At 53.5% G+C, this 21,050-nt stretch overlaps 1 protein-coding gene across 3 annotated transcripts in view; it reads left to right on the top strand.

Moving 5' to 3' along the window:
• LOC104697496 (dual oxidase 2-like) overlaps positions 1-21,050 on the top strand; it is a 27,273-nt gene extending 6,223 nt beyond the window's left edge. For 2 of the 3 annotated variants that reach the window (XM_019293641.3, XM_039557901.1), the window contains exons 2-34: positions 2,598-2,689; positions 3,428-3,511; positions 5,023-5,187; positions 5,818-6,005; positions 7,023-7,224; positions 7,767-7,933; positions 8,018-8,078; positions 8,200-8,296; positions 8,496-8,583; positions 8,936-9,038; positions 9,339-9,502; positions 9,962-10,128; positions 10,288-10,406; positions 11,151-11,288; positions 11,505-11,618; positions 12,220-12,422; positions 12,617-12,802; positions 13,227-13,452; positions 14,054-14,147; positions 14,358-14,533; positions 14,782-14,851; positions 15,301-15,396; positions 16,153-16,331; positions 17,139-17,369; positions 17,585-17,684; positions 17,802-17,851; positions 17,982-18,109; positions 18,315-18,468; positions 18,593-18,825; positions 18,979-19,137; positions 19,341-19,496; positions 19,611-19,739; positions 20,180-20,302. In XM_019293641.3, the coding sequence (XP_019149186.3) occupies positions 2,626-2,689; positions 3,428-3,511; positions 5,023-5,187; positions 5,818-6,005; positions 7,023-7,224; positions 7,767-7,933; positions 8,018-8,078; positions 8,200-8,296; positions 8,496-8,583; positions 8,936-9,038; positions 9,339-9,502; positions 9,962-10,128; positions 10,288-10,406; positions 11,151-11,288; positions 11,505-11,618; positions 12,220-12,422; positions 12,617-12,802; positions 13,227-13,452; positions 14,054-14,147; positions 14,358-14,533; positions 14,782-14,851; positions 15,301-15,396; positions 16,153-16,331; positions 17,139-17,369; positions 17,585-17,684; positions 17,802-17,851; positions 17,982-18,109; positions 18,315-18,468; positions 18,593-18,825; positions 18,979-19,137; positions 19,341-19,496; positions 19,611-19,739; positions 20,180-20,302 (4,614 nt within the window). In that variant the 5' untranslated portion in view covers positions 2,598-2,625. Of the gene's footprint in view, positions 1-2,597; positions 2,690-3,427; positions 3,512-5,022; positions 5,188-5,817; positions 6,006-7,022; positions 7,225-7,766; positions 7,934-8,017; positions 8,079-8,199; positions 8,297-8,495; positions 8,584-8,935; positions 9,039-9,338; positions 9,503-9,961; positions 10,129-10,287; positions 10,407-11,150; positions 11,289-11,504; positions 11,619-12,219; positions 12,423-12,616; positions 12,803-13,226; positions 13,453-14,053; positions 14,148-14,357; positions 14,534-14,781; positions 14,852-15,300; positions 15,397-16,152; positions 16,332-17,138; positions 17,370-17,584; positions 17,685-17,801; positions 17,852-17,981; positions 18,110-18,314; positions 18,469-18,592; positions 18,826-18,978; positions 19,138-19,340; positions 19,497-19,610; positions 19,740-20,179 lie in introns of all 3 variants that reach the window. The other variant, XM_010412396.4, reaches the window with a different exon arrangement.

The following is a 21,050-nucleotide window of genomic DNA, read 5'->3' as shown; positions in this document are numbered from 1 at the left end:
AAGACTGACTGGTGGGTGGGGTAAGGCGGCAGCCCGCAAGCGTGTCCCACCAGAGATAGAAATTAGCTGGCACTCACAAGGACCATAGGGATCAGCCCCCAGGCTTCTGGAATGCCTTGGATCTGCTGTCCTCTGTGTGACCACACTTAGGTTCTGCCGTGGGGCTGATGCTCTCTCAGGATTATGGTGTTTTCCACAACCCCAGGTGACCTGTGGCCCTGGGGAGAGCCCAGGAGACTTTTGGAGGCTGAAACCCTAATTTTAGTGGAGCCAAATCTGCTGGGATCAGGTGGAACAAGAGACCCTTGCTCTGTGGGAAGCTGTGTGTTTGCACTATCTGACATACAGTTTTTGGAGGGCAGTGAAACTCCAGGCTTTGACAGGGCACAGGGATCCTCTCTGATGGGAGAAGACAAGGATGACAAGCTTAATTTCACTATATGCAGAGGGAGGGAATGAGCTTCCAAAGGTGGCACAGGGAATCTGTGGAAGAGTCTGGATGGCTCATCATTGCAATATTCCTGGAAAACTTGACAAGGCTGTGGAAATAATCCACATTTGGCAAGCTTTCCCTCAGCAAGCTGCACCATGGGCTTCCAAGGTCAGTCTGCAAGATCACCACTGTTACTGTATCACACTGGCCATGACTCAGACTAGAAAACCTTCAGAGTCTTGGATTGATAAGGCAATAAGTGAATTTTGGTTTCTGGGGCACGGAGAGATAAAGGCATCTCATCTCATGGCTTGGGACAAGAGCAATTCCCATACCTGAGATGTGCTCAGCGACAGAAGGAATTTTAAAACATTTGTTCTGCAGGAGCTCTATGAGAAGACCCAGGGGAAGGGGGACACAATCTGTGCTGTGGCTGTGGTGATGTGCTTTGAGCCTTGGCTTTGCTCTGTGTCTCCTGAGCCGCTTCTGTGGCACCTTCAGACCTCACTCGGGATGGGGGTTGCAACTCTGCCCATTTTGAGCCAGCTGTGCCTCTGGGGTGTCCCTTCCCACAGCACAGGAGGCCACGTGGACCTCTGTGCACAAGTCAACCACAAGTGCTGCTGATGCTCAGGGAAGGGGCTGTTTCAACAGGGAGAGCTTTCAGGCAGGAGAGTCCCATGTGATGATGGTGACAGGGCTCTGCCACTCCTGCCAGAGGTCACAGGCATCTCCATGTGTCACCAGAAGCCAAACTCACGTTCTTTGTACAGGATGGGGCTCACGGAGCCTCTAGATCCCAGCAGCTGCACGGTGCAAATCTCACATCCACCAGACTACGCTAAGCACAGGGCTGTGGGATGGAAAGGATGTGGGGTGGAAGAGCTGTTGTGATGGTGAAGGAGCATGGAAATGTCACTTCTTTAGACAGAACTTACTTTCTAATGTAAAAGACCAGAAGTACAGGGATCTCTGGCAGAAGGAGTGACCACAGCTTACATGCTCTGCTCACAGCCTGGTGATGAGTGTTTAAATTGATGAACATAATTAATGTGAGTGCAAATGATAATTTTTAAGTCTCAGACCACTTTGTTTTCCAAGCAGACAGTGCAACACGAACTCATGTTTTGTGGTTTGCACCACTGGGAGATACAGGTGAAACATCCCCACTGCAACTCTCAGTAAACCCAAAATAAAACCTGCAGAGTTGCTGGTAATGTGTAAGCCTTTCCAAACCCAGATTTTCTTCAAGTTTTAATTAAAATAATGAAAAAAAATTAAAAGGATCACTTTGGATGTGACAGAGTGGTGTAGGAAAAGCTGAAACCTGTGCATTGCTGCATCTCTTGGCAGCACAGCTCTTCTGAAATAGTGCTGATCTTTGGATTCACACTGAGACAGGGGCAAAGAGCCATATTTAGCGGAAAACCCCATCTTGGAGTTAAATTCAGGTCTGGCATTTCTATGCATGGCATTGTCACATTTGTGGCTCTAAATCACTTCACAGTTCAGGGCTGGGAATCCCTCTCTTCGGCCAGGTGTTGCCTGGGATTTTAAAGGTTCAGCTCCCAGTGATGAAATCTACTCTGGATCCAGGGCTTTTGTGGAAAGGGAGGTGGTAAAGCATCATGAGAAAGGCTGGTCAGGAGGGATGGCAATCAGGTTAGCTCAGAAGGGATCAAGCTGTCTTGTCTGCAGTAGTCGCATACTTTGGGATGTCTGCCCGTGTGCTGAGGCTTTTCCATCATGTTCACAGCTGGATGGGTCAATGCCAGAAAAATGTCCAGCTGAAATGTGCCTGTTTCTGTAATGAAGGGCTCTCTGTAACGGAGCAGGCACAACGGGATGATGAGCTGTGAGTCTGTAACTGGGATACCCCGAGGCAGGGCCACTGGTCCTGCTGCAGCAGGAAGGTGTTCTCAGCTCAGCTGACACATCCTGACAGAACTTTCCCAGGGTGACAGGGTCTCACATGAGCCCCGCCAACTTCCCACAGCCCAAATCAGGAGACACTGCTGACAGATGGTGGCAGCAGTGGGGTTTTACCCAGCAGCAGAAACCACAAAAAGGAGCTGAGGTTTTGGTCTGTGCATGTTTCCTGCCTCGGGGAGCAGCCCACCTCCACCTCCAGCTCCACCTCCCTCCCTCTCCTCTCCATTTGCAGGTCGCTGCTTCCAAGGACCCAGTGGCTGATGCAACCTGCAGCAACGATGTTGAGTTTGGTTGTGGTTCTGATGGGGACGTGGACCTTGGGGAGTAAGTGCGATTTTGGGGAAGGGAACCCAAGGGGAGATCCTGGGTAGCTGATGCCCCTCTGGGGAATTTCCTCTGACCCATAGGGCATCATATCAGAGCAACTTGATCTAGTGGAAGGGGTGAATGGCATGGCAGGGTGAATGGAACAGGCGTTTATGGTGCCTTCCAACCCAAATTCTATGATTATATGATTCTATGATGCAGTTTGTGAGGAGATAAGAAAAAATTGGAGCCAAGTGCAGGTTGAGAGACTGCACTACTGCAGCTGAGATGAGTACACAGCTTGTAAGCAGGAACTGGAAGTCTTTGCTAGTATTAGCAAAGTAAAAAGTAAAAGTAAAAGCAATCAAAATTAACATGAAGGAAATAAGGCTGATGCTGACACAAGAGCGCAACTCCAGAGCCAAGATCTTTCCTTGGCTCGTGTGGACATTGTAGGAGTCAGAAGTAAGGAGAGGTTTCTGATCCAGTGAGAGAGAAAGAGAAGAGGAATGTCTTTTGGGATTAGACTGGTGGTGGCCACAAATCGATCTGGGGACATCAGGATCACAAGCACAAATTTCTAATTTTAGCTATTGTCCCTCAAAAGGACTGCAAAACTTGTCTAAAAAAATGCATATTTGGGAAGTTGCAGAAAGACTATGGGAAAAGATCACAATATAAATATAATTCTCTAGTGGTGGTGCTTGTTTCATGCTTTTTTCTTGCTGCTCATCAAGTGGGTCCTGTCTCTTCCAGGAGCCCAGGAGAGCATCTCCTGGGAGGTCCAGCGCTACGACGGCTGGTACAACAACCTGCTGCACCACAGCCATGGCTCCGTGGGTGAGTGCCAGGCCTGGGGACAGGAAAGGTGGGATGGGGTGAGGCGAGCTGCCCCTTGCCCAACTGGCTTGCTTTGTGGCTGAGACAGAAACCTTTCTGACCTGAGCCTGAACCAGGCAGGTGAGCAGACAACGCCACCTCCCACGGCCCTCAGACCACTGAAGCTAGACCTCTAGACCCCAGAAGCACCTGAGAGCCCTGATAGAGAAGTGTGGAGGGGCCAGGCAGCCCGTGTCCAGGCATTGCCACCTTTAGCTGCTGCCCAGGCACAACCTGCAGGTCATGCTGGTGTTGGATCTGTCCCAGAGCAAAGCTGTGCCTTTGTGAGATCACTCAGAATATCCAAGGCAGGGAGGACCCAGCTCTTTCCAGCAGGTGTTTCTGTGATGGTCAGGGATCCCAGTGCTGCAAAAAACCGTCTTTAGCCAAAATCAGCATGTAGTTCAACCAGGATTCAACACAAGGTGGAAGAGTTCATGGTCCGGGAATGCTGAACCTATTGATTTTCTGCCCTGCACAGAGCAGATACCATGTACTGGTTGGTACTGGGAGAGGCATTTGGGATTTCCCTCTGCCAGAGGTGAACTGCTTCCTCATGCCTACAGCCAGCCCATGGGCTCAGCTCCAGATATCCCTGAGTCAGGGACCAGGACGGATCAGGCAGGATCTGAAACACTGAAGTTTCTGAATCCTCATTCCTGGCAGCCCAGGTTGGCCACTGCTCTGGTGACACAGTGGCACAAGGTGGAGCAGCAGCTGCACAGCTTCCTCCGAGTCCAAAGGGCTCTCCCACACAACGTGTGTCACCAGCCCTTTGGTAACACCAAAGCCTGCCAGGGAAAACCAGCCCTGGCAGATCAGGTCTTCCTCTTCTAGAGCAAATAGGTCAGACCTTAACTTTTGGAAACCAACATACAGAAACTAAGCCACAAACTAAGGCAGGAATTCAGGATTCCCCCCACCTCTGGGGAGCACCAGCAAATGGAGCCCACCACACTGGTGACAAGCCAGTGAGAAATGACCTCCTGCCTCTGGGCTTTTCAGTTTTGGCACCAGCAGTGCATGCAAGGTCAGGGTGTTTCTCTCTCATCTTTGCACTTGTCTTGCTGCCTCTCTGGCTGTTCCCTCTCCTATTTCCTGCCATGCTGGCAAACACCACAGGTGTGTAGGATTGCACAGTCAACATGGGACATCAGCATCGCTCCAGTTACCCACTGGAGCACCACCCCTGACCTCCAGGAGGCAACAGGGACGCACATAGACAAGAGAAGGACAAGTGGAAGAGAGGAAGATGGAGGATGGAGGATCCCTCCTGGTTTTAAGATAACTGATCCCAGTGTTGCAAGACGTTTTGGGTGATGACACCAAAACTTGCGTATTCTTGGCCACTCTGAGAACCTATGCTATCCTCTGACCCTCTTCTGGGACCTGCACACGTATCTCTGTATCCCACTATGGCTGTGCCTCCCACCGGGTACCACAGAACCCATTCCATGTTTTTGGCACTGCAGGGGCCAGGCTGCTGCGTCTCCTGCCAGCCAACTACGCAGACGGCGTCTACCAGGCCCTGCAGGAGCCCCACATGCCCAACGCTCGCCAGCTCAGCAACGCGGTGGCACAGGGACCCTCGGGGCTGCCCTCCCGCAGGAACACAACTGTCCTGGCTGTCTTCTTCGGTAAGAGCTGGGGCCTGACACTGGCTGGAAAAATGGTGGTTTGGGTGGAAAAGTGTTGGTTTCTCACACACCCAAGGCCATGCATCGGAGCGCTCCTCACCCAGCCCTCCATAGCAGACCCACATGTGGAGATCAGCCCCACAAAGCCTTGGGTACCACCGTACCACAGCACTGTCCAGCCAGGAGAGTTTGTGCGGATTTTCGGTGACCTTTGCCAGCTGACCCAAGTGCTAATATTTGTCTGTTGGGAGCTTCCTCATTTGTTTTAGCAGTGGAGTTGCCCCATGGCAAAAACACCAGACAGGACCGATAAGAGCCATGCTGGGCTGAACTGCTGTAAGTTGGAGCAGTTTCTTCTGTCTCCCAGGAGCTCAGTGGGGTCTTAGGTCTCCAGGCCCAGAGATGTCTATCTCTGGGAGATCATAAAATCCCACAATGTTTGGGTTGAAAGGGACCTCAATGGTCATCTTTTTCCACTAGGCCAGGTGTCTCCAAGCGCTGTTCAACCTGGCCTTGATCACCCTTGCTGCACATGGTGGTCCCCTCAGCCCACCTACAGCTGCCCACACTGATGTCCTGCTTCAGGTGGACAGTCCTCGCAGCTGCTGACCATGCTTTGGTCTCTGCCAGGTTTCCATGTGCTCTTGGACATCCTGGAGACGGAGAAACCTGGCTGCCCTGCTGAGTTCCTCAACATCTACATCCCATCTGGAGACCCAGTGTTTGACCCTGCTGGCACTGGACATGTGGTCCTGCCCTTCCAGCGCGTGCGCTGGGCAGCAGAGACGGGGCAGAGCCCCAACAATCCCAGGGAGCAGGTAGGTGTGGTCTCCTCTGCTCTTTGCCTTTCGTCTAAATTCTTCTTCACCCACCATCGGGGTCTGTAGCAGCCAAGATAATTTGCAAAAATAAAATGAGACCACCACTATTTCCCTAAAAAGATGCAACTCTCTAGTGTTTGAACCAATGAAATGAACCCAAAGTCAACCTCCAAGTTACACACTGAGCAACACTGGTGGTTGCTCAAGGTCAAAGCATTTCCTGGACAAAGAAAAGGTAATTAGGTCAGTTAATTATTGCACACTGTTTTAGGCGCCAAGCTCTATCTTTAATAATGTATCACAAAGCTGAGCTGGCACTACCATAAAGTTGTAATGCTTCCCTGAATTTCAGTCATTTTGGAAAATAAACACAGGTTTTCCCCCAATTTCTCTGGATTTTGCTGTTCTGCTTGTGTTCCCCAGATTCCTTTCATGCTGGAGATCTTCCCAGCCAAACTCACCAAAGTGAAATATCCCCCCAAACCTTTCACGTGACAAATCCTGAAGAGACCAGTTTATCAAGTCATGTTTTTATCAGCATTTAAGAGCTTTAAAAAATGGAAGCTCCAGCATGTTTTCAGAATGAAAAGGATGTTTGTTTCCATGCAAACATTTGTCAGGGGATATACTCAACCTGCTGCCAGGACAGTGGGACTTCCTGCTGCGAGGTCAGCTCTGGTGTTCCCAGTTTCCCAAGGGATGGGTTTTGTCTCCTTCCAGCCTACACAGGGACTCACAGATGTCTGCTTCTGGGCATAGTCAAAGTAATTGGGGAAAAAACAACCCCAAATGTACTTTTGAAAAGCCTGGACCTGGTCTTTTCCTCTGCCTGGCACTAATTCCCAAAGTTTGCACAGAGATTGTCTGTGTATTTGTCTGCTTCCCGAGAGCTCTTGTTAAAACAGGCTGCTTTGCAAGAACCAGAGACAGACTAGGGCTTTCCAGACCTCTTTTTTACACCTTTCCACGGAAATCCTGGCACCTCTTAATGCCTATTCCCTGTGCCTGCCCTAGACCAACGAGGTGACAGGCTGGCTGGACGGCAGCTCCATCTACGGCTCCTTGCACTCCTGGAGCGATGCCCTGAGGAGCTTCTCGGGGGGGCAGCTGGCATCGGGGTCCAACAGGGGCCTCCCAAGGCAGACGGACGGGAAGGTTCCCATGTGGAAGGCACTGGATCCATCCACGGGACAGGGTGGTCCCCAAGGGATCTACGGTAATGGTGGCATTTAAATAGTTTTTCATGCCTGATTGGGAGCGGGGGGAGCAGGAGGTCCCTGGAGCTGAGCCCAGAGGGGTCCCCAGGAAAGGGAAAGGGCAGGAGATGCAGGGAGGCAGGACACATGGGTCAGGAGGCTGTGGGAGAGCAGCAGTTTCCCCAGGGGGAGGAAGATTTGAGCCCCAGTGAAGACATCCCAGCAAGGACACACCAGAAACTCCAGAGGCCACATGCCCAGGAGGCAATGTCAGAGACCAGCTCTGATCCCAGGTGAACTCCTCTGGGGGAAAGGGCTGCTGCTGATACAAACTCGCTCAGCTTGCTTTGAATTCCTCACCTGCCCAACCCTTCACCCATGCTGGGGGCCTCATGCTGCTTCTCACTTGCTCAGGTTGCTGGTCTGCCTGGGGAGGAAGGAAGGGCAAGGGGACAAGGGGACACTGGGCTGCATCCACAGGGCTAGGTGTGCTCCTCCAGCCATGGGCACAGCGAGACCCAGTGGTGACATCCCCTGCTGATGGTCATGGTGGCTCTTGCAGACCTGGGGAGTGCCTGGGGGAATGAGAACCCCTTCCTGCAGGCTGAGAGCATCGCCTGGTTTCGGTACCACAACCAGCTGGCCAAAGCACTGGCCCAGCAGCATCCTGCCTGGTCCGATGAGGATCTCTTCCAGCACACTCGCAAGAGAGTCATCGCCACTTTCCAGGTGAGGGACGGGACCCCCCAGCTCTGCTGGGACCCCCAACATCCTGCATGGCTCTGGCCCTGACCCAGCTTCCCTGTTCCCTAGAGCATTGTTCTGTATGAGTGGCTGCCAACCCTGCTGGGCACACCGGTCCCGGAGTACCAAGGTGAGGGGTAGGCAGACAAAGGAGTATTGGAAGCAGGGGTAGGGGGACCAGGGGAGCTGGTGGGTGGGGAGGGAGAGGGAGTTTGGCCCCTTTTCCCTCCAGCTTGGCTGCTGCCCCACAGGTTACCAGCAGCACCTGGACCCCAGCCTCTCTCCAGAGTTCGTGGCGGCTGCGGGGCAATTCCTGGCCACCATGGTGCCTCCAGGTGTTTACAAGAGGTAGGAGCAGCCCGGCAGGATTATGGGACTGCAGTGCCTGTGTCAGGGGAGGGAATACCCGAGCTGGGTTGGTGGCTGGGAATGGTCTTTGTTGGGATGGTCTCTGTCTCTTCCCTATGTCCTGCCCTCGGCTGAGACAGCCAAGCCCTGTCAGCTCCAGGCAGCCCTGGGAGGGTCCAATTCTTCTCTGTTGTTCCAGAGACACCAAGTGCCGGTTCCAGAACGTGTCTGTCTCCAGTGGCTCGTTCCCAGCAGTGCGGCTCTGCAACAGCTACTGGAGCAGAGAGGTACAGGGGAGGGAGCACAGGGGTCCTGAGGATGTGGCAGGCTGGCCAGGGGGCTTCATGTCTTGCTCTGTGTTGTGGGGGACCTCACAGGGGTCTGAAAGGGAAATTAGGTGCAGAGTATGACAGCCGGACAAGGGGTGAGAGATCCTCCCCGTCCAGCATCCCCAGCCTTCAGCTGTGTCAGGCTCAGACCTCAAGGCTGAGCTGATGTGGAGAAAATGAGCCTGGAAGAAGTCCCCGATTCCCCTGCACCATGGGTCTGCACCCCTGGGGGCACCAGTTCCGGGTTGTGGGGCTACTGTCTGTCCTCCCTCATGCAAGAGGAATCACTTGCTCTTCCCATACCTCTCAGAGGCCCGGGCTGCAGCAGGCAGAAGATGTGGACAACCTCCTGCTGGGGATGAGCTCACAGATCGCAGAGCGGGAGGACAATGTTGTGGTGGAAGATCTCCGAGGTCTGTACTGCAGCTGTGCCTTAGTGGGGGACCTCTACGCCTGAGGCTGTGCCGGGGCCAAGGTGGGGAGGCAGGTCCCATTGCCTCCTCCAGCAGCACCCAACCACATGCTTCTGCTTCAGCTTCAGCCTTGTTAATGGAGGGGCATTGTCCATGGGACCATTCTGGCAAGGGCATGGAGGTATCTCCATGTTTGGCACAGCCCATGGCAGAGGACAAGGCCGGGCCAGCAGCTGTGGCAGTTGGGGCAGCTCCTCTGGCTCTGCCTTGCCATCACCATGGCTTCAAATCCACCCACAGATTACTGGTATGGGCCCCTGAAGTACTCCCGCACCGACTACGTGGCCAGCTGGGTTCAGCGTGGGCGAGACCTTGGCCTGCCAACCTATAACCAAGCCCGGGAGCGATTTGGGTTGAAACCTCTCCAAAACTGGTCAAACCTTGCCTCACACCTGGAGCCACAGGTAACAGCAAATTGGTCTGGGCAAGGAATGTATGTGGGCCATAGGCTGATGGGACATTCCAGGCAGGAACTGAATTCTGCAGCATCATAGGAAGAGGGAGATCCGTGCATGTCCTGCCCTGGCTGATTTTCATGCCTGCAGGGGGGTAGCTGTGTAATTTTCATTCTTGCATTGGGGTAACTGTGTAATTACATGGCATGAATAACCCATCCTGCCCCAGTGCTAAACTGCCGTGCCCCCAGGCACTCTGCTCCTCCTGAAGCTGAGATGCTCTGGGAGCGATGCTCAGTCGCTCGAGTTCAAGCCATGAGCTTGAGGCATTGTGAGGCTCAGCATCCTCCCAGCCCACAGAAGTGTGTGATGCCTGGGAAATGCACATTCCTCACACCTCCTAAGGCTTGCCAGGACTTTCTGATGCCCTGGCAGAATTCCCTCACGTGTGGTGGGGTTTCTCACCAGGTCCTGCAGAACGTCGCTGCCCTGTATGCCAACAACACGGCTGCGCTGGAGCTGCTCCCTGGAGGCATGCTGGAGGCTGATGGCTCCCTCTTCTCTGCCATCATCTTGGACCAGTTTGTGCGCCTGCGTGATAGCGACAGGTTTTGGTTCGAAAACACCAAGAATGGGTAATGGCCTTGTCCCTATCTGGTAGCTGCTCTCCAAACCCCAGTAACACATGGAAACTGGGGCTGGAGGAAAAAGCATCCTCCAGCTTCCTCAGTTCCCTCCTGTTGCTGGTCAGTGACACCTGGGGCCACCACTTGTCTCCACCTCCTTTTCCTCAGGCTGTTCACCGAGGAGGAAGTCAGGGAGATCCGTAACACCACCTTTCACAGTGTCCTGACTGCTGTCACCTATGCCAAATCCACAGACCTCCAGCCCCACGTGTTCGTCTGGAGAGAGGGTGAGTGCACTGTGCACTGGGAGGGAGCAGGGAGGGAATGGCTGCAGCAAGGCAGCAAGAAAAGCAGAGTCATCCCAGTGACACAGCCAGCGACTCAGTGACACAGGGAACACATCAGGTTTGGAGTTTCTCAAGCCTCACACTTGCTATGACCCTAAACCAGCAAAATGGGCACAAAATGCAAGGGTTGCTTGTGAGCAAGACGTTGATGCATGATGCAGGTGTTGAAAGAGAGCTGAAGTGCAGGCATGATCCCAAAGGGAAAATCCCTACTACTGTGTTTGGCAATATGCCTTTTCCTCTTGGAATCTTGCCACACTCTTTCCATTTACTGTAAGCATTTCATCTGGGTCACGTTCCAGCCCTTGTTCCCTTGGTGTGTATTCCTTGTAATCACACCAGGAGGTCTCCCTGGATTTGCAGCATCCAGATGAGCAGAGGCTCTGAGCCCCAGTTTGCTGTGGCTCAGGGTGCCCCTTGGCCAGCCCATCCCATCAGGAGATGGGCTCCAGAGCACTAGAGTCCAGTTCTGTGCTTGGTTTGCTGTGGCAGGCAAAGGTTGAACTCAAACCCAAAGGCTGTCCCCAAGATCTGGAGTTTGACTCAAGCACCCCAGTTTTGCAGTGCTCCCTGAGTCACTCAGCCACAAACCCCATCAACATCTTAATGCAGAAGTTCCTAGGGGCGATGCAGGTGAGCTGGGTACAAGGTCAATGACACTCACAGCTTGTTTCCCCCTTGCAGGGGACCCATGCCCCCAGCCCCAGCAGCTGACAGCTCAACACCTGGCCAACTGCACACCCATGATGGTGCTGGACTACTTTGCAGGCAGCGGCGCAGGCTTCGGGATCATCATCGTCGTCCTCTGCTGTCTGCCCCTGGGTTTGTCACTCTGTTTCTTAACCCTTCTCCTCTTTCACCTCTCCACCAGAGAGAGGGGCTGGGTGCCCACGGACAAAGCACCTCCCAGCAGGAGCTGCGGAGTCCCGGTCACTCCTGAGGTCCTTGAGATGGCAGGGTCCTTGGGCACCAGGAGGGAGCCGAAACTGGGAAGGAGCTGCGTGATCTCTCATGCCTCCTTCTCCCGTGTATCCCCAGTGACTCTGTTTGTTGCCTGGGTTGTTGCCGCTTTCCGCAAGAGAGATTTCAAGAAGCTGCAGAGGAAGCAGGGCACCAGCGTGCGCAGGGAGGTGTCCAGCGAGGCCATACACGGTGAGGGGGCACTTTCAACCCTGCGATGGCACCTGGTGATGCTGCTGCAGTCAGGGCACACACTGAGGCAGGGCTGGGCCTGGGGCTTATACCCAGATGGGATGTAAGGAGGAACTCCAGGAGCATAGTCAAGCAGTGGAACAGGGAGCCCAGAGAGCTTGGTAGCCCATCCTATCCAAGACTTGACCCGATAAAGCATTGAGCAGACTGACCTGTGACTGGTCTTGCTTTGGGCAGGAGGTTGGGCAAGATACCCTTCCAGCCTGAGTCCCTTCCAACCTGAGTCATCCTGTGCCACTCTGATTCCAATCCTCCCCAGATCACACCATGCCTGAAGGAAACCTGTGTAGAGCAATTTCACCAGTAGATCCAGGAGAGGGACTGTATCTGCTTGCTCTGCACACTGGAAAAATCCTGCCTCCCTGCTCCACAGTCTGTACTCCTCCTGTGTCCATGTGCTTGAGCTCTGCACTTAGGAGATCATCATTATTCCTTTAAGATGTGCCTGGTTATGAAATCACTCCCAAACTGCCTCTCGGTGAAGGAGGTTCTGGGATTAGTAGGAGCCTTTCCAGCTGAGTCCTGTGCTCTCTCCCACCAGCCTTGGAGTGGCACGGGCCCAAGACAGACAGCTCTCCTGTCTACATTCAGCTCCAAGCTGACAAAGTGCTCAAAGTGCTGGATAGCAGAGGGTCTGTGCTCCGGAGCATCAACCTGAAAGCCCACCAAAGAGTGGAGGTGATCCTCTCCAACAACAAAGGGAACAAAGCTCTGCTCCTGAAGAGCCCCAAGGACTACGACCTGGTAAGTACCATGGTGCATGGGGTATGACACCTTCCCTTGGACCCTCCACAGTCCTCTGCACCACTCAGCTGGGGACACTGGGAGCAGTGTAAGTCCTTGAAGGGAGGTTGTGGCCTCCTGAGAACCACCAGGTCCAGAAAATACCATGGAGCTGGGCCTCTGATGATCACGGCCAGCTGGTGGGTCCTTTGCAGGTGCTGCTCTTCAGTGAGGAGGCTGAGAGGAGCATCTTCATCGGGAAGCTAGGAGACTACTTGAAGGAGAGCAGATTTGACCTGCATCTGTCTGAGATGAAGGAGCAGAGCCTGATGAAACGGGCAGTCACCCAGGAGCAGAGAAAACAAATTCTGGAGACTTTCTTCAGGCACCTGTTTGCTCAGGTGTGTAGAGGTATAGCAAGCCCTGATGCGTGGTGGAAGGTATTTCTGTATTGATTAAGCAAAGAAAGTTGGGGCTGGTGCTCTCTCTAAGAGCTGGAAAGCCACACACAAGGAAGCTGCCAATACTTCCAGGACCGAGGGACATTTTCCTTTGCAGAAGACAAAGGGAGATCTGCTGCAGTGATACAAGTGCCTAAAGTGGCAAAGAGACTTTTGGGTGGTGTATCAGGTCTCCAGAGTGGTCAGTCGTGTGGAGTGTGAAAAGTCACACCGTGTAGGAAAGACACGGGACTTTCCCCGTGGTATCTGCCACAAGTTTTGTGCCAGGGAGCCACCAGTCTTTGTGCAATAGGTCAGAAAGGAAACAGCAGCCTCGTGCTCTGCCATCACTCACAGGATTTCTTTTGTGGGACACAACCTGCAGGTGCTGGAAATTGACAGATCCGATGCCGGGGAGCTCAGCCTTGAATCTTCACAGAAGGCAAAGGAGGCTCTAACGTGTGAGCTGACCAGGGCTGAGTTTGCTGAAGCCCTGGGGCTCAAAGACCACTCCATGTTTGTGGACTCCATGTTCTCCCTGGCTGACAAAGACGGCAATGGCTACATCTCCTTCCGGGAATTCCTGGACATCTTGGTGGTCTTCATGAAAGGTGGGAGCTGGAGCTGGTTAATGCCTCCATCTGCTGCCCTTGGTCCCATTTCTAGGCTCTGTCAGAGTGGAGGACAAGATTCACCCAGCAGATCAACCTATAGGCATTTGAACCTGCTACAGATTTAAATTCCCTTCACTCAGGACAGCTTCAGCTTGAGTTAGGGGCATGACAATGTAATTGTGTTTTCTGGAAGATGGCTCACAAGGGGAGCTGTCTTCCAGCACCACAGACATGTCTGCCCTTCTCCTGAAAGGGCTGTGCATGCTGTACTTGAGAGATCATAGCAACCGTGTCTGCAATCTGATTCTCCCTAAATGACCACTGGAAAGGTGGATTCATAGGTGGAGGTGTTGAATGCCAGATTCGATCAAAACAACTCCCAGAGAAATCATTGCTGTGCAAAAGCACACCTTGTCTTCGAAAAATAATGTGCAAGAAAGAATATGTGATCAATATTTCACCTTGCACTTGAGAAAGTCAAGTGGAAGGGTGAGGCTTCACTGCTGCAGGTCCAGACATTCAAAAACAACATATGAAAGCATCTTTGTTGATGAAAATAGGATCTTGTTCTTACTTTGCCTCTCTCCCTCCCCACCAGGGTCCCCAGAGGAGAAATCCAAGGTGATGTTCAGGATGTATGACATTGATGAGAATGGGTTCCTCTCCAAGGAGGAGTTTCTGAGGATGCTCAGGTACTCTTCCTCCTCTCTCCTAATGTTTCACAATGTTTATAGGCATGTCTTCAGAAGCAGCTCCCAGTTTCTGTGCTTCAGGCCCCATGAAGACCATGGGCTCAACACTTGCAACCAAGAGCCCATTTCTCCCCTGAAACTGGTCTGGGACTCTGCCCTGTGTTATCTGAGGCACTCAGCTGGTGTTCCCATCTTACCTCCTTGCTTCAGGTCCTTCATCGAGATCTCCAACAACTGCCTGTCAAGAGAACAGGCAGAGCAGGTGACCGAGTCCATGTTTCGGGCCTCGGGGTTCCAGGACAGGGATGAGCTGACATGGGAGAATTTCCATTACATGCTGCGGGACCACGACAGCGAGCTTCGGCTCACCCAGCTCTGTGTCAAAGGTCAGTGGGCACGAGCACTGGGACGCCCCTGGCCCTGCAAGGCTGGAGGCAGTGGGCAGCACCCAATATGGAACTCTCAAATCCTGGTTCATCCGTCTCCCCCAACCCAACCGCAGTAATGGGACATCAGCTGTTGCTTCATGTGTGACATGTTTGGGCCAGTTCCGAGCTTTTCCCTGCCCACAGGAGATTCCTAATCTTTGTCTTGCACCTTCTGAATGGCTGTTTGTCCTTTTGTCTCCTCAAAGGTGTCCCTGAAGTGTTCAAGCAAAATCTGCAAAATTGTGTCTCCTTCATAAAAAAGAAAGAGCCGAAAGGGTAAGCTCCCTTCCTTAGTGTCACTGTTGCTATTCCTTCTCCTTCTGCCCTGGCTCACATCTATCCTTCAGCCCAGGCCTTCCAACACTTGCTCCCACCAGATGCTGGAACTCCCAGCGCTGGGGAAGGGGTGGGAGGTGCACGCTGGGCGCTGCAGTGGGGCTGCCATCCTCCTCCCTGGGCACAGCCAGAGGGGAGGAATTGCCTCCTGTAGAGCCCTGTTGCATCCTCTGTGTGGAGATGGGAGTCCTGCCTTGCTTGTCAGAGGGAGGGGTTATCTTGGACTGAATCCAGACCATGTGCAATTAAAGTTAATGCAAGCAGGCTTGTGGGAAAAAGCTGGACACATTCCCAGCTGAGCCCGAGACGAGAAGTGGAGAAAAGGGAAGATTTTGGCAAGCACTTCTGGCAAATAGAGCTTTGGGCTAGACATAGCTCTATTTCCACAGAACCATCTCAGAGGAGAACAAAGACTCAAATCTGGACACTGTGAGTCACTACACGGAGCGAAAAGGCCAAGAACTGAGGAAGAGACCAGGAAGAAAGTGAGTCCCCTCACTGGCTGTGTCTCTGGGGCTTGGGCTCAGCCTGTTTGCTGTTTCTCACATCTCCATGTCAGAATGGGTAGCCCTCCAGTCAAATGACACTACTCCAAGGAGGCACTCATTGGCCAAGGAACTACAGAAACAGTCCCATCTTGGCAGGACAGTGCCGTATCTGGGTCTGGGTGATGTACCTCTACAAAAAAAACAAACAAATGAAGTGGCCAACTCCAGAGGTTGGGATAGTGGTTTTTAGAGAGGGGTCTTGTCTGACAGTTCCTGCCTGTGCTCCTCTGCCCCTTGGGATGCTGCTGGTTTGCCTGGGCTGCCTACAAGAGCTGCAGGAGAGAATTTGGTCCTCCCTGATGGGGCAGAAGCAAGTATTTCTTCAAGGAAGTAGCTCAGCTGTTATTGATGGCCAGAATATCTTGGTTTGCCGTAATTGCACCAATTAAGGAAATTTCCCCTTTGTGGCATAATTTTTGACAGTTGAGTATTATTATGAAATTTTCTTTTACAGTTCTTATCTACAGTTTCATTTGTGAGTCACTCTCTCCACCTTTGTTATCAGCTTTTGAAGGCACTGTAGAGCAGGCTGACCTGAGATCACTCTCTCATGGTGTGCTCTGCAGGTCACCCCTGTCACTGATGCAGTGCAGGGGAGATCACAGTGCTTTGGGAGGAAACCCAAGCTTGGGCCCTGAGCCATTCCTTGCTGGGAAAACCTCACGGTGACACCAGCACTCCTTTATTTGCCAGGGCAAACCAGTACCAGCTGCATCCATACACAGAAGCACAACGGAAGAAGTACGAGAGGAACAGAGTTCAGCAAAAGATCCAGGAGTTCAAGCGCTTCGTTGAGAATTACCGGCGCCACATCGTCTGTGTCGTCCTCTTCTCCGCCATCACCGTCGGCGTCTTCGCAGAGAGAGCCTACTGTGAGTGCCCCCCCAGCCCCACCGTGGGCTCAAAGCTGGGGCTGCCTGGGGCACGATGGGGAGCTGTCCAGCACAGCTTTGGGCAACAGTGGCAGTCTTCCCCTGGGATGACCAAGGGATCACTGAGGTTGGAAGGGATCTCTGGAACGGTCTGGTCTAGTGCCCTGCTCAGAGCAAACCCTTCTCCAAAGCTGAACAAGACTGATGAAGGCCTTGTCTAGAGAAGGTGTGAAGAGTTCCAAGGCTGGTGATTTCACCACTTTGCTGGGTCTCTGCTAGTTTTTGACCATCTTCCCTGTGGAGACTTTTTATTTTGCATCAAACCTTCAATTTTCTACAGTGAAACTTGTGCTCCTGCCTCACATCCTTCCATTGTGCATCCCTGAGAAAGACTTGCTCTGTGCCTCCATGTAATGGCTGCAGACAGCCAACTTCCCTGACCCATCTCCTCCAGCCTGAACAAGCCCATTTCCCTCAGCCTTTCCCTTACATGATGTCACCCAGCTCCCACCCATCCTAGTGGTCTCCACTGGACTCGTTCCAGTTTATGGACACCTCTTATATTGGATTCCCCAACTGAGGCCACAGTCCCAAGGTGCAGATTCCCTATTGGATATTCTCCTCCCTGGATCTCCAAGGTCACCCTGTCACCCGGCAGTTCTGGGTCGTTGTGCCCCTTTCCCCACACAAACCATCCCTGGTGTCCTCTTTTTGGTGGAACCACACGAGTGGCCATCCCCTTGTTGCAGGAAGGCTCATGGCCCTCAGCGCCAGGCACGTGACACGCCCTCCGCTCTCTCCCCCCAGACTACGCCTTTGCATCCCCCAGCACTGGAATTGCACAGACCACCTTCGTGGGGATCATCATCTCCCGGGGAGCAGCTGCCTCCATCTCCTTCATGTACTCCTACATCCTGCTTACCATGTGCCGCAACCTCATCACCGTCCTGCGGGAGACCTTCCTCAATCACTACATCCCCTTTGATGCTGCCGTCGACTTCCACCGCTGGATTGCCATGGCAGCCCTGATTTTCTCAGGTAGGTGGGCTGCTGGGGGATGTGCCACCCACAAGCAGAGGAGCAGCTCATCACGCCATGGCAGGACCAGGCAGAAGCCTAAAGACTTTGCAGAGACACAGATGCCTTGCACTACAGAAGAGGAGGAATCTCTGGGTCCCTGGGGACATCAGCAGAGTCTGACACATCTCCATCCACATCAAGTGATGCTTTCTCTGTATTTTTGTCTCTTACAGTGCTTCACACTGCAGGCCACGTAGTGAATGTCTACATCTTCTCAGTCACACCTCTCAGTGTGCTGTCCTGCCTCTTCTCCAGTGTCTTTACAAATGATGGGTAGGTGGAATTTAAAGCAGAGTCCAGACCAGGTGTCCTGGGCATGGACAGAAATGAAAATGGAAACCATTACTTCATTCTGGTCACTCCATAGTGCAATCTCTTTGCTTTCTCCAGGTCACAGCTCCCACAGAAGTATTACTGGTGGTTCTTCCAGACTATTCCAGGTGAGAACACCTAACAGACAGACCTGCACACCTGTGCCCAGGATGGACAGCCCTCTGCCCAGCCCAGGTAGAGCCCCTGTGGGGCTACCCTGTTCCCGCCCACAGGGCCTCCCCACTCTTCCTCTCACAGGCATGACAGGAGTGCTGCTTCTCGTGGTCCTTGCTGTGATGTACGTGTTTGCCACCCACCACTTCCGACGTGTCAGCTTCCAGGGCTTTTGGATCACTCACCACCTCTATGTGCTGCTCTACATCCTGGTAAAGGATTTGGGCTGGAAGGGAGGGATGGTGCCAACGCACTGCAAGCCTGTAGGTCAAGTCAGTGCAGCTGATGAGATGGAATAGCTGGGGTGGTCCCAAGGGAGATGGTGGCCCCAGTCCTGGCTCCCCACGCTGTTGAGCTTACACCAAATCATCCCTGGGGTGACGATCACCTTGCTAAAGGGTTCTGCTCCCTGCCCAGGTCATCATCCATGGCAGCTACGCACTGATCCAGCAGCCCCGTTTCTATATCTACTTCATCATCCCGGCTCTTATCTACAGTGCAGACAAGCTGTACAGCCTGAGCAGGAAGAAGGTGGAGATCAGTGTGGTGAAAGCGGAGCTCCTGCCCTCAGGTACCACAACATCCCTGGCCACACAGCAGCAGCCCAGCCCAGGCTCCCTGCAAGAGCATCAGGGGCTGCAGCAATGCAGGAACATCACCTCCTCAACAGCTCCACCTTCCCCATCTCCCCACAGGTGTCACCCACCTGCAGTTCCAGCGGCCACAGGACTTTGACTACAAGTCCGGGCAGTGGGTGCGCATTGCCTGCGTGGCCCTGGGCACCACCGAGTACCACCCCTTCACGCTGACCTCGGCGCCGCACGACGACACGCTGAGCCTGCACATCCGCGCCGTGGGGCCCTGGACCACCCGTCTGCGGGAGCTCTACTCTCCTGAGAACCTGGGCCTCCTCGGCACACTGCCCAAGGTGAGCCCTGAACAGGATCTCACCCATGGGGACATCTGAGCCCAAGAGCATCTCAGCAATGGGTTGTGCCAAGCCTGAGGCTCTTCTCCAGTCCTGAGGGCAGCCAAGACCTTGGCAAGCAGAGACTTCTGCTAACGGCTGACTCCCTTCCAGCTCTACCTGGACGGGCCCTTTGGGGAGGGCCACCAGGAGTGGAACAAGTTTGAGGTGTCGGTGTTGGTGGGAGGAGGCATCGGGGTGACACCCTTCGCATCCATTCTCAAGGACCTGGTCTTCAAGTCATCCATAAACTCCAAGCTGCTGTGTAAGAAGGTAAGAGAAAGTATCTGAAAGATGAGCCCCCCTGAGAGGTTGGACTTGATGATCTCAGAGATCTTTTCCAACCTAACTGATTCTGTGATTCTGAGATGCCTCCTGCTGCTGCTGGCCTCTTTGGGGGTAAAATCCTCTGTGGAGTCCATGGACATTCACAAGGATGCTGGCCCCACTCTGAGCCTCGTCCCAATGTGCCACAGATCTACTTCATCTGGGTGACACGCACTCAGCGGCAGTTTGAGTGGCTGACGGACATCATCCGGGAGGTGGAAGAGTTAGACAAGAACAGCTTGGTCTCCGTGCACATCTACATCACACAGCTGGCCGAGAAGTTCGATCTGCGCACCACCATGCTGGTGAGCCTGGACATCCAATGGGAAGGATGCCAGGCCATGCCACGCCATGCCAGGCTGTGCAGGGCCACGTTGGGCTGTGCTGGGCCATCTGACGTGCACCAATCTCTCTTTCAGTACATCTGTGAACGGCATTTCCAGAAGGTGCTAAACAAGAGCCTGTTCACAGGGCTGCGCTCCATCACCCACTTTGGGCGCCCTCCCTTTGTACCCTTTTTCAGCTCGCTGCAGGAGGTGCACCCTGAGGTCAGTGTCCAGCTGGGAACAGGAGGAGGTGCACCCACTGGCCAGTGTGGAGGACTGGTCCCAGCCTGCCCCCAAGGTCCTGGAGACCTCAGTGGCATCTGCACCAAGAACAGGGCAGAAGGGGAATGAATCCTGCTTTCCCTCTGGTGCCAGGCTGAGCTGCAAGAGTCAGCAGTGCCCCGTACCAGCTAAACACCCCCTGCTTTTGCAGGACCCCAGCTGCAACCACTGACCAGAGCTGGAGGGCTCCCATCCTTCCTCCACGGCCCTGGCAGATCCATGGGGAGGTGACAACCTCTCCAAAAGCCTCTGGAGGCTGAGACAGACTGCTCAGTCAGCATCCATGCCCCAAGCTGTCAGAGAGCAAGGGATCAAGGGGGGCTGGACTGTGGGGAGAACTGGTGCTGCAGTCTGACCCCTTTGGCTCCCTCCTTTTCCAGGTGCAGAAGATCGGGGTGTTCAGTTGTGGCCCGCCCGGGATGACAAAGAGCGTGGAACAGGCTTGCCGGCAGATGAACAAGAAAGACCAGACCTACTTTGCACATCACTATGAGAATTTCTGACCCTACCCCACTGTTTCACCCTCTGGCTGCAGCCCGCATTGTTACACCCCAGCACCTAGCAGCGATGCTGCAGGTGGCCATGGGCCCAGGCTCCCACCCACCACCCTCCCCAGGGGAAAGCCATCCACAGCTGAGAGCAGGGATGCTGAGACCCACAGAGCTGAGACAGCTGTGCCAGTAAAGCCTTGACATCCCAGCATTGCCCCACATGGCCCCAGTGTGAACTCCTGAGCCCAGGGCATCCTGCTACCATCCACACATTCCTGCAGCCCCATGCCCAGGGTCAGGCTGGTGTGCCCCAATCCAGAAAATTCACTCTTTGAGTTAAACCCAGCTCTGCCACCTTAATCCCACAAGACAGAGCTTGTGCTTTGCTGGGGGACTCAGGGAATGTCTCTGACCAGCTTTGGGGAACAGCTTGGTGCCCACACAACCTGAATTCACAGCACTTTGTTCCAAGACCCGTGTGGTGAACAGATGGGGTGAGGAGCCAGAGAGCTCCCCACTATCCCTCCTCTTGAAACAGCTTTCCTCACACACTCTTCAGTGCCTGCTTGTTAACTCTCCGAGCCTTCCCTGGGTTTGCATAGGGCCTTAGTTTTGTTTGCATTGGCTTCTTCCAGCAGTGTCACCATCCTTCAATCAGGGATCAGTTGTGCTTGTTTAAGGAATGCCTGGCTTTGCATCACAGCTGCTTTTGCAGGCTGGTGGTTGAGCTTAAATAAAGCTGATTGGAGTTTTAAAACAC

The sequence above is a fragment of the Corvus cornix genome, chromosome 10 (genome assembly GCF_000738735.6).
Source record: "Corvus cornix cornix isolate S_Up_H32 chromosome 10, ASM73873v5, whole genome shotgun sequence".
Lineage (NCBI taxonomy): Eukaryota > Metazoa > Chordata > Aves > Passeriformes > Corvidae > Corvus > Corvus cornix.
This window is presented reverse-complemented; position numbering and strand designations above follow the sequence as displayed.